A 13015-nucleotide genomic window follows, 5' to 3' on the forward strand; every position below is an offset into this window, starting at 1 on the left:
AGTCTCCACCAGGCTTTTGTGAAATAACTGCTGCTTTATTCTTCTGTATATTAAGAAGTTAATTGCAAACTTTAAATGTCTTCTGTTTGATGTTGTGCAGGTGGTGTACAGTATATCACAAGCAATAGTCTCCAGAAACATAACTTAAAACACCATAAGTCTGTTTTTATTAATTTTAGAAGTCTAATAATGGTTAATTAAATGTGTCCGGGCACGTTTAAAAAGTAGTCTCAACCTTCTACTTAAACAAGAAATCCAGATCCCTTCCTATGGAGTCAGAGTTTAATGTCGGGGGTCACAACAACGGAGGGGTCCTGGGAGGGTATATGTTTATGACTGTGAGGTCAAATCCCAGCCCTCGAGTGAGGGGCCTCATCAAAACTGTTGTCTGTGGCCTTGAAGGATCTTAATCTGAGTGAAAAGTGATGAGAATGAAAGAAGTTTTAAGAGGAAAGTTGTGGGTTTTTACTCAGTGATTCTTGTTTTTAGTCAGTAATCATTTTTATTTCAGTTTAGGCTTTTTTGATATTTGTTTTGAGTAAATATATCCCTTTATTATTTAACTAAGTTTCTAATAGCTAGCCACATAGCTTGCTAGCTGCAGATTTGTTTTATGGCCACACTAAAAATGTTTACTTTTTTACTAATTACTTATGTTGGCGTAAAGACTGCTAATTCCCAGACCTTAAAACATTAAATAGTTTTTGTGAACTTTCTTTTGTTTTAAGAATGTATGATTAAAGATTGCTAGAAGCTAAATAGCTGAATCATAAGAAGCTTTCTCCACCACAGTTTTTGTTTTCTTCCCTTCTTGCTATCGTTGGCAAATGTGTGCTTAAAACCAAAGACACTGGTGGTATGAAAGATCCGTGGATGGCTGCACTGGCAAACAAGCTGGTTAAGTGACTGTCTGTTGGTTGGGGAGAAAAATGCTTAAAACTCCCATCTGTCTACAGATTGAGGATTTTAGTTATGAACATCTGGTTTAGACTTAACATTTCTACTTTTACTAGAATAAATAACACTAGGATATAAAATTCTATCAAATTCACAGGCTCCCTCTGTGACAAATAAGTCACAAGACTTATCTAGTGCCCTTGTAATCCCCTAACTCTCTACCTTTTGCAAACTTCCTGTGATTATTTTCCTTGATTGCAGTGGTGGACACACCCTTTGATGGTGTGTAGATTACAGTTGTGAACAGTTTGATCATTTAATGAGCCTTTTTTTTTAGTGTTGAGATGTAGTGTAATTGTAGATTTAAAAAAAAAAACTGCTTCTGATCAGGAAAGTATAAAGCTCAAGGTAATAGAGTTTAAAGAAAATACAAATAACACCCAAGCCTGAAAATTTAGCCAATCAAAGAGTGTAAATATGTGCAATACAAATATAAAAGCTCATGGGGCTGTCTGAAAAAAACGTGTTGAACATGTGAGTCTAAAACTCTGAGAGTCTGAAACCAAAAGTTGAGTCTCCTCCTGAGCCCTGCAGGTTTTTCCTTGATGGAGGAAACTCTGGTCCAAACATCCCACACAGGGAGTTAAACAAGCGTGTCAGGGATGGTAGTCATGGGAGAGCAGATGACCAAAGGATTATATCATGTTTGAATGGAGCGTTGAATCAGCTGGGAGGTGTGAACATCGAGTTTCAATAACTGCATTATCTTCACTGAGTCACAAAAACTTTGAAAGAGTTCATTGAGGTTCTTGTGTTCTTTTCGTAGCAGAAAATGGCTTCTTTTGATTTTAATTTGATCTGATTTTGATTTTAATTTGATTAAGAAGGTGCATGATCTAGACATGTGGTATACGTATGTGGTCATTGCAAGAATGGATGGTTTTAATTGGACAGTTTTAAGCACCACAGTTTCTTGTTCTCATAATTTCATCTAAGGTCTTGTTAACACCACGACACTAAGACAGTAAAACACAAAGGTTTTGTTGTGTTCTGGTTTCTGGTTTACACAGTAACAGAGTTTTGGGTGGATAAACCCACAAAGATTTTGACCATAGTGAATTTTTCTTGCAACACATGGCGAGTCCTTTCAGTGTAAATTAGAATTGGACGATGGTGTATTTCATGTCATCTTCCACTTGCTTGTATGCACACTCAGACCCTGCTTAACAACAACAGTGCACCTGTGTCATTTTTGCTGCTGCATCTTTTTAATTTATTCAATAAATTGAAAAAAGAAAAACTGGTAGAGCAATTTTGATGTGAGCAGCGATGCATAGGTTGCCTGTGCCAGATATCTAGCGGTTGGCAAGCAAAGCTTGTGTTTCCTGGTCTTGTGTGTACAGGGACAATTTTCATACCTCTGTTGTGTAAATGCTTGTTTTTTCAAATATGCCATAAAAGTTTATGTGGAAACGTAGTGTAAACGCGGCTTATCAGGGGTGTCCAAAGTCGGTCCTCATGGGCCACAGTCCTGCAGATTTTCAATGTATCCCTGCCCCAACACACCTGACTTAAATGAAATTGATGCAAAGGCCTATGGAGTTCTGCACAATGACCCATTAGTTTAAGTAAGGAGTGTCAAGGCAGGGACACATGGAAAACCTGCAGGATTGTGGCCCTCGAGGACCGGAGCTGGACACCACTTAAGGCTACGTTCACAAAAGTGGACCATATCCCACTTTTTTTTTTTTCCAGTTACAGCCAATATCTCATTTTTTTTTTTTTATCTTTTAAGCCAGCCTGAAGAGCAGAAATCTGAAGCTTTTCCTAATCGGATCCAGGCCACTTTCATAAGTGGCCCTAAATTGGATACACATCTTCAGTTTTTTAAAGCAACTTCAGTCTCATCCAACTTTTATATCACAGAAGTGAGACAGATGACAAAATTCGGATAAGGCGTGAGACGTATGCACATATAGTGTTTATCATTACGTCACATGCAGTAAGGTCTTAAACTGTTCACACTGGAGTCCGCTGGCAGTCATGTTTAAATTTTAATGCGAACAGCCACACACACACACACACAAAAATCTGATCTGAGCAAAAAAATCTGAATTGAGCATTAAGAGCGTATTGAGCATATATGTGATAATATCAAGGCCTCCTCACTTATTCTGTTTGTTTGAAGCTTTATTTTTTAATCTTTAGAATTCTGCACATTGTCTTTGCAAACAGCAATATGCAAGTAACTGCTAGGAGCAGCGTAGGGACCAATTTGACTGGAAGGAAGGGTAAGAGGTTTCTCATCGGTAAAAATGATGTAAAGATTTTGAAGATAAGAAATGGCGTGCTTGGTGTAGGACCCTTAAATACCGTCTACGATACCACTGCTGTCATTTTTGTCTGTCATGATCTTAAAATGAACCAAAAACTACCATCCTCTGTTGTAACCATGTTTATTTTCTTGTTTACAACCTCCAAAGTCTGCAACTCTATGTAGTCAATTCTCAAATGCGCCCCCTAGTGGAATTACCCAGTAACAAATGTATCACACAAATATGTGAACAACTAAGCTTACATCAGAGCTGGTTGAGTATGCAAGAGTGAGGCTAAAAATCAAGTATTTTCTCAGCCTTAGCTATTTATTTAAAGTAAGTCTGTGCATTGAAGTACACAGAAGTAGAATGATAGTCACTCCACCGTTAAACAATCTGCTTTAAACAGGGATTTTGAACTTGTGAACCACCAAAAAGCAATGAGTTGACCATTTCCAGTTCAGGGTTATTCATTTTTAATTATTCTATAAATTCTTTAAACCTTTACAGTATATATATATATATATATATATATATATATATATATATATATATATATATATATATATATATATATATATATGAAGGCTATGTGTGGTTCACATCAGATAATGTTTGGAAAAATGGAAATAAAAAAAGTGGTTTGTTATGTTATATGCATTTCTGCAGAATTTCTTAGATTTACACACATTTGTAACATTTGCAATGAGTCTAATTTACCATTCACAAACTGCAGTAAAAATAAATAAGAGTACTCAATCATCTCAGACCTGCTACTGTTTTGTTGATCATAGTGCTTTGGGAAGCTGCCATTGTGTATAAGAAGGATAAATAAATGTATTTATTTTACCTGTGCCTGAGTCCTTGGCTGTGAACATATTCAATAGCCTCAGCTTCATGATTCATTCATCAATATTTGTTCTCATTTGTTCCAGATAAAACACACTTCCTTTTCTCCGATTCTAAAATGACTTTCATGAAGCGGTTTTCATTTAGATGTAAAAATGTGGTGAAAACAATTTTTTTTTTTTGTTGTTTTGTTTTTTACAAGTAGATGGTAAATTGAAGGAGTATCTAAATCTATTCATGGCTAGAGATAGGAGTGGAAATGAAGCCCATCCATGTGTGCAGTTTAATGATGACGGAGGTATAAGAAAGAGAACTATGTGTATAGCACATTTCTGCCGTAGTGTGTGTGCAGTTTCGGTTGTAAACTAAAACCCAGGCTTGGAAAGCTTATGACTAATTTTGTCAGCAGAATCATTTCTGATCCGTTCAGTTCTACTTGCAGACAGATGGGTGTTGTGTACATTCATACTGGCCAGGTGTGTGCGTATGTCTGTGTCTCATTTTTGAACAAAGGAAGTAGAAAAGATGATGTCATCTTTTAACGGTTGTTCGCTAGTCTTTGTGTGTCGTGGATGGTGGGGGTTTGTTTTCTGAGGTCACCTTTCTCACACATAGTGGAAATGAACACACATACATGTTAATAATTTTGATAGCCACATGTTCATTAATTCCTTTAATTAACATATCTTCACACATACAGATACAGTCTTTCTGGTTAGAAGGGAGTCACGAGCATGTTTTTTTGCTTCAGGGACTTATATGAAACTCAACCTCAGGAAGAAAACCGACACGCTAGTTCATTAGTGTCTGTCATGATGTCATCTGGGTCCATACAGCAGGGTCTATACAGTGTGTCAGCCTCAGGGTGTCTGTATGTTGGGGAATGTGAAGTGTGTATCCACATCAGTCCGTGTTTCAGTCAGTGTGAGTGTTTGTTTCATTAACACCAGAAATGATGTTCCCCATTAAGTGCACACACCAGAGACAACTCTGTGTTGTGTCTGTGTCATTATGAGTAAAACCAGTCAGCACACACTCTGGAGCCTTCACAAACCTGCAGTGTCAGCTGATACCCTACCTCCTCATACCAAAGGCCAAACACACTGCTGAGTTTTGTTCTCTGGACGCAGCAAACCGTTAAACTGGTCTGTCGTTTTTAGAGTGAGGGGCTGAAAAGACTAGCAAGACAGAGAAAACATGTCTTAGTCGTAAGCGCATTTAGAAGAGTTAGTAAGTTGTTGGTAAAATACCTTTTATGTGTAATGAGTTAGGAAGAGATGACTCAGCATTTAGTAGAGGCTGGAGGTGGTCGCTTTGTGTTGGTTGTTCTAGTTCCTGCTGCACATTTCAGGATGTCTTTATTTGTTTTTTAATTCAGTTCAGCTGCATCTTAGATTAGATACAAATAAATTAATAAATAAATTAGGGCTGCAACGATTAGTCGACGTTGTCAACAATAGTCAACAATGAAAATAGTCAACGAGTTTAGCAGTCGACTATTGTCGGCAAAAAAAACAAAAAAACTACAGAGTGAGACATCGTCTTCTAATTCTATCTCTGCTGAGAGTTGCACATGTGCAATAAAGTATATGTATAAAATATGGTGGTGGACTAGGGAGCAAAATGGTGGCAGAGAGCGTCAAAAGTCTGGGATAACTTCACGTTAAACTTACAAAATAAATTCAATACATGTGAGATTTGTCAAGCGGATCATGCGTACCACGGAAGTACGTCTGCAATGCTCGAACATTGAAAGAGGAGGCAGGTCGGACTTACTTAACAACCTCATGCAAGATATCAAAGCTGAAAGTGAAATAAGATCCATTTATAATAATCATGAGATACATAATCCGATTGGTCGACTAGTCGTTTTAATAGTCGGTGACTAATCGACCATCAGAATAGTCATTAGTTGCAGCTCTAAAATAAATGTGATTTTTTTTTTTTAACACAGAAAGAGTCTCAGTAGGTTACAATTCCAGTCAGACCTGTACTCTTTACATGGATCCTGATAATTATTATGATTATGATGTGATTACATGTTTAAGATGGAATAATTTATTTTGACATGCGTAGAATCGTCCGTTTTTCTGGAAACAGTAGTAGGGGAAGAAGCAATGAATTGTGATGTAAACTAACACTGCTGCATGTTTGTATTTATTACTGTCGTACCAATTTCATTTTCTCCCCCTTAAAATTTAAAGTAATATATTTGTATCACGTACCGACCAGTTCTGTTTTGGTCCCACCATATCTTCCACTAGCTGAAATATAAAGTGCAGTATGTTAAATTGATGTAGAGCTGACATAACAGGCCTGTGCAGGCAGGATCACTTCTGCCTGAATTTTGGGATATATGCTTTCATACATGCTGATCAGAAAACAATCTGTATAACCCACCCATCTTGACCAGAATGGAATTATTTATCTTAATGAGTATGACCGGATCAGAAATAGTACATGAAGCATTTTTTAATCCAAATCAGGCTTTCAGTACAAATACTTGTGTCCATTTAAACCTCCTGGCTAGGGACACATCCTCCAGGTTTGGGTTTTGCATTACATGAAATACATATTTTTTTTTGAAAACCAGAATGAGAAGAATCCCAGTGGAAATGACACCACTTGCATCAAAGCACATGGTTCCACAGTGTGGCCCAGGACACAAAACGGTATTTTCTTGCTGTAGCAGGAATAAATCTCCTGTCCTTAAAATGGCTTATCCAGCAGTGATTTTTTTTTGTTTTATTTTATAAAGCTTTTGTGCTCACAAGAAAGTTAATATTTCCAAAAAGTTACCATATATAGTTTACCTAACATTGTTTTTCTTTTATTAATTTAGCATCTTCCTCACACCACCAGACACCACACCAGCAGAAGTTTGTTCTTCTGTCATTTTTGCAGTTTGTTACCTCGATCAGTCTTTACCTTTTTTTGCTAACCCTGCCTCTACACACACATGACACACGTCCCCTGTGGCTAAACCAAAACGAGCTGATCTCTCATCAGTCAGACTGTAGACCTCGTCGGCTCATTCAGGACCAGGAGCCATTGGCTCGGGTGTTGCAGCCGTTTTCCTCACAAAGGAAACCTGATCGTGTGACAGTTCAGACCCTTTCTACAAACATGATGCAGACATCTTTTCTTCACTCCCCTGACTCTGAAAACATTTGTTGTTCACACATTTAAGTCCCAGTCTAGTCGTGTAGTGAAAAGTATCAGGCGTTACAGAAATAAACATAGGGAGAATTTGTTTTTGCTTATGTGCTGTTATAATAAGATGTCTCCTGTATGTATTGTTGAGACAAATTAGATGCTTATGGAGCGATGTTCTCTTTTAGCAATCCTTACCTGGAAAAAAGACTGTCTTCATTTTGGCAAACTATTTGTTGTAGTTTCTCTCCTTCCTGCACTTGATGCTGGGCTCACACCAAACGATTTTCACGATCGCAGACTAAAAACGGAAGTCTTTAGGGAATCTTAGGAGTTTTACTGTTTTACGTGCTCCCATCATCGCTGTCGTTAGGTTTAAGCTGGTAATCTGCGCTGTTTAACGTCAATCTTTCCCTAGTCTTGGATCTGCGACAATGTCAAACGTGTTTGATATTATTGCAAGTCGCAGTGACGAAACATGATCAACAACCAATAGATGAGCTCTGTCAAAAGGCAGAAACGGGAATCCTGACAGTCAGAACACCGACAAAAACGGATGGGGGGGAGACGAACAAGAAGCGGTGATGAAACGTCGTCGGTGGACCGTCCAGAAAAAGAAGCAGATGTTATTAAGAATTAAACGTCTGCTGTGGATCATTTGTGTTACAGTATCATGATCTAACAAATGAGAGAAGAATAGAAACTCATTCATCCCTCCAGATTCTGATGAGTCGGTGTAACACCTGGTGGAGATGCAAAGGCACACTTAATAATGATGATGTGTAATTCCCTCCTGGAGGGAAACTCTCCCCTTGTTTGCTTTGCTGTGGGCAGATCAGCCCTGTTCCATATCAACTGTCCAACATATCACAAAAAATGCTAAAAGAATAGCATCTCCCTGGTAATAATCCCTGACTGCCCTACTCTTATACACCAAATAGACATTAAGAGCCAGTGCTGGAAGGAGTTTCCCTGCTGGGTCTCCTTGAATCACCAGTATCCAAACAAATGAAAATCAACAACACATTAACATAAATATTTTCCTACTGCTGGACAAACCAGTCTGATCTTTCGTAAGAAGACATAGCTCGTGAGTCAGAATCAGAATCAGAATCAGAAAGGTTTTTTATTGCCATATGAGTGAACAGGTTCACATCATTAGGAAAATGCTGCGGTACTTGGTGCAGACATAAAAACAAAATAAGTTATAAGTTTAAGCATGCAATAAATATAAAATAAAAATTTTAAAACAAAATAAAGTCTCTACACTTTAACACAAAATTACAAAATATACAGGATGGGTATGGAATTAGAGCATAATCCAGAAAGTATGCTAAAGTGACAGTAAAGTAGCTTTGGTATGTTTGTCTCTTTTTGCATGAAGCACAGGTCCTGTGACTGAGACAGAGCGTTTATGGCCTAGAGTTCTTGTTCATCAAAACAATGCGCACCTAAGCACCAGGGCATCCGTTCGCGGCGCCACCTTGGTTGAAGACAGAAGATGTCAGTAGTATAAACATTATACAATGTGGGAAGGCAGAATACTGTGTAGATTAAGAAATAAAAGGGGAGAAGGGAGATTTCCAGTAATGTCAAACAGGTGCTCTCTTGAGTCACGGTTATCAGTTGGTCTTGAGTTTCTTCGCTCCACATGGCAATGTTAGGGTGAAAAGTGTTCATTTAGAAAAATGAAGGTCGTGAGAGACGTGTTAGGTTAGCTGTTAGCTTTCTGTCATCATTGCTTCCTCTGTTCGCAGGCACTTCAGTTCTACAAGTTGATATGGCTGAGGAAAAGTAATTAACTGAGACAGCAATGGTTGCAGGAAACACAGAGAAAGAGACGCTCACTCAAGCTCCTGATGTGCCCGACCGCTGATTGTCAGCTTTGTGTATAAAGGTTGGAAGGCAAACCGATCCTGTATGGCACCTTTACCACATTTGGTTTTATTAGTTTATTTGTTGGTCGGAGGAAAAGGAGAGTCGTTACAGCAGGTTGTTTCTTTCATACAAATTTATTGTTGGTAGGGAAGTTTATTCTAGCTCATTCTAGTTAAGCTAAACAATATATGCATCAGCTGTTAATGTTAATGTTTTATATGATTACTTCCATGATTAGACTATAAGAAGAGGTCGGCTAGTAAATTATCCTGTACGCAATGCTGCAGGCTTGATAAACACAATTTTATATTACTGCCTCATTTCGTAGTTAACATACCATTTGATATTATTCATGTTGTTTGGATTTTAAATGTTTGCTCTTTCCTTCCAAACATGAGTTTCTTTCCTTGCACCACACTGGAAACACTGACCTTAGTCTGTTAAGGAATGCTGAAGGTTTGGATGTTCGCCTGTGATTCTCTATACTATTTTAGAGGAAAAAAAAAAACTTGTTGTGAGTGTGGTTCCTGTTTTTATGACCAACTTAATCACCCTGAATGTTTACTCAGACTGTAAAACTGTCATCTGGAAAGCTTTTTGATTCCTACCATCAGTTTGCACAGCCAGTCACTTTCTGACTTGAATCAGCGAAAACAGTTATTGTGAAATTATGTTTTTGACTGTACTGAACTGTTCACAGATCATGTTTTCCTAATAGTTTTTATCATTTTTCAGGGTCGACATGTTAAGACGGGACAGCTGGCAGCCATCAAGGTCATGGACGTCACTGAGGTCAGTAACACATTTGAGGGAATTCTCATACTCTTATGTTGTCATTCACCAGATTAATAATTAAACATAACTGCAGAAAATCAGTTACTCGATGTTGAGCTCATGATGAGATACCCAACGCAACTGATTCATCATTACCTTTACCAATGCTTTCACTACTCTGACTTATCAAAATGAAACAGGTGTAGGGTGTGGTCTGTTTGTCATTAAAAATTGTTGCTTCAAGTTGCATTTACAGCAGGCAGATATCATATGTTATCATTAAACTGGCACAAACAGACGGACTACAACTTTGGCATTGTAGAAGTTTCAAGTTTTTACTTCAGTCTGGATAATCTGCTGCTGCAGGGTTTCTGAACTCTGTGACAAATCTGAAAACTATTCTGTTATAAGGAAACGTAAAGTTAAACTGTTCTGCTGCTGACTCAGTGGAACAATACAGCTAAGTTAATGCTATTACACTATTATAGCAAGACAATGCTTGCACTGTTGCAGTAAACAAACTTCCTGCAGTGGCCAAATAAAGGTTAGGGTTAGACCCTTTTGTAAGTTACAAAAGGGCCTGTGATCACACAAAGAGAGACTCTGAATACATGCAACCATTTGGGACACCTGTTGGTAAAAATTTGAAGCACCCAACCATAAAACTGGACGACCCCCTACACTGTGTGCAGGCCTTTTTTGGACATGCACTACTTTCCAATAATCAGATGGAAACTGAATGTATTGATATCAGCTATCCATTTGGTGCTTTTTCCTAGTATTGCAATAGTAATATTTACGAATCACAAATCTAAACTGCAGCGTTCACATCAGGCAGTAATAGGTTAATGTGGATTCTGATCAGCTGCTCAGAGGAATCCAACAAGCTGTTATTAAGTAAATAACAGTGCTGTCTGCATTTTCCTCCCTCATGCTTTGACTTGCAATAGATAGCTGAAGCACACAGTTGTTTTTAGTTCTTTTTCCTGTTAAATATCAAGAAAAAACAGTTAAATATCTATTTCCCCTCCAAATCTGATAACTACAATGTTACTGTAGAAGTTCTTTTAGCACAAGCCTAACAATTACTTTTCCATAAAGTCAAATGTGTAGAAAAACAATACTTTTCATCATCACCTTTCTTTCATACAACTCGGTGCTTATAATATGAACTGAACAGACATGACATGTGCCTGTTTGATATACTCCAGTTGATTCACAGTCAAATCTCACAGGAATCGCAAACATTGCATGAGTAAAAAATGAACAAAAAACCTACTGATTAAATATATGAACGCCGTCGCTGTAACAGATTGAAGCCATTAATGATGGGTATATTTCTGAAAAGGGCTATAGTAGAACTGTGTAAGCCTATGTGTACTTGTATAACATGAAAATACCTAAGATTTTAATCAACTTCATTGCATTTGACTGATAAAATGTGTTTTATTTATTTTTTTAACCTCATACTTAAATGCAATAAAACTCCCAGACTCCTTTTCTTTATTTTTCACACTGGTGTAAATGTTTTTCTTCTATAAAACTCAGGCTTATAATCGTTTAGCTTCCAAAACGTTTGATAGATATTTCTGTTTTTGAATAAACAGAGTTTCCGTTGAGTTTGAGCTCAACATATTTTACTCTCCTGAGGCCAGTTTAGCCAGTACCCATTGTGTCTGTCGATGTTTTGAGCTAAGCTCTCTCAAAGTTGAGCGGGGACCCAGGGGCCCGTTTCTGCTGCTGTAATTGGAGCCTGTGTTTTTATGCAGAAATGTTCCGGTGATCTTATTAAACTACTGCTCGTGCTGATGGTTTTTTTTTTCTTTCTTTTCTCTCCCTATTTTTTGTGTTATTTATAGAACCAACAGCTTACTGACACTGTGAGAAAAACATTTGCAAACACATATTTGGGGTCATTGAACAGTTTCCTGCAGATGTGAAGCGAGTGTATAAACAGTTCTGCAACCAGGCTTAACTGTCACTCTGAACAGGATCCTCTTTTAGAGTGGGACCCTGTTAGTTTAGTCTCAATTTGCAAAAATACTGATATTTTTACTAAAATGCACTACTTAGCTCACAGTTTCTGAAATAATTGTTCAATATGATTGTAATCAGTCTGCAGAACTACAGAAATGCATCAAAATATACCATGCATCAGTTCTAAAGTAGAAATGAGATTTTTTTCTGATCCTGATGTATCCCTAATCATTTAGAGACTTCTTTATAGACAAATTTACACAGTTGTGGTGGGACAGTTACTAAATGCTTCAGGAAATATCTTTAAAATTTAAATCTTTACAACTTTTCTGTGAGTGGAATGATCTGCTAAAGCAGAGAATTGTGCAGGATTAGTGTTTCTAAGTTCAGTCTACATTTAGAAACCTTATTTTATGCTCTTGTTACTGAAGACAAATAGACCTTTAAAAAGGGTGAATGGGACGTATTGGCTGCATAGCTTGAATGGTGTTTTGCTTTCTTTTCCTAGCAGCAATTTATTTTTAGAAAACTGAATATTTGCTTCTCCTGCAGTCTTTTATGGTTTTCATGTGGCTGCTGTCTGACGCCTCATGGGGAAAGAAGTGCCCAACAGTTTGAGATGTCAGCCGTCAATTCACCACAAACCATCAGCAACTTTTTTACCGTTTAGTTTCCATTTGCTTTGCAAAGCTCAGTAGGATGAAAGTGAGGTCTGATCTGAATGCCATCCAAAGCATAAACAAAGTACTTACATGTTAGATAATCAAGATGAGTATTAAATGCACACAGAGGTGTCAACATGAGTCAAATTATTTCCCCTAAGTGCTTAACCATTTCGTATTTAGTCCATTGAAGAAGAAATATCTTCAATAAACCTTTGTTAGCACTCAAAATAAAGCTGTGGAGCAACACATTTATCATTTTTGATATTTATGTAGCTGCAAAATCCTGAGAATCATTTAAAAGTGATCCATTACTTCCATAAAGAGCAGTTCAAGTCATTCCTGTCTGCCTAACTCCAACGCTTCAGTAAATCAGAGGACTCTTGTGCCACATTTTTGAGAAATCCACCTCATGGTAAAATATTTAAAAAGCCTATCATGTCTTTGAAGTGAGCTTCTCTCTGTGGCCTGCAGGAGCAAATCTGAATTTCGAACTGACGACATCAAAGA

The 13015-nt window shown here is 37.6% G+C and overlaps 1 protein-coding gene across 7 annotated transcripts in view; it reads left to right on the forward strand.

Moving 5' to 3' along the window:
* Window positions 1-13015, forward strand: part of LOC121650655 (mitogen-activated protein kinase kinase kinase kinase 4-like) — a 91487-nt gene that overhangs the window by 34881 nt on the left and 43591 nt on the right. For all 7 annotated transcript variants that reach the window (XM_042002257.1, XM_042002251.1, XM_042002254.1 and 4 more), the window contains exon 3: window positions 9828-9884. In XM_042002257.1, coding sequence (XP_041858191.1) covers window positions 9828-9884 — 57 coding nt within the window. The remainder of the gene's footprint in view (window positions 1-9827; window positions 9885-13015) is intronic.

The sequence above is a fragment of the Melanotaenia boesemani genome, chromosome 12 (assembly GCF_017639745.1).
Source record: "Melanotaenia boesemani isolate fMelBoe1 chromosome 12, fMelBoe1.pri, whole genome shotgun sequence".
NCBI classification, from domain to species: Eukaryota; Metazoa; Chordata; class Actinopteri; order Atheriniformes; family Melanotaeniidae; genus Melanotaenia; species Melanotaenia boesemani.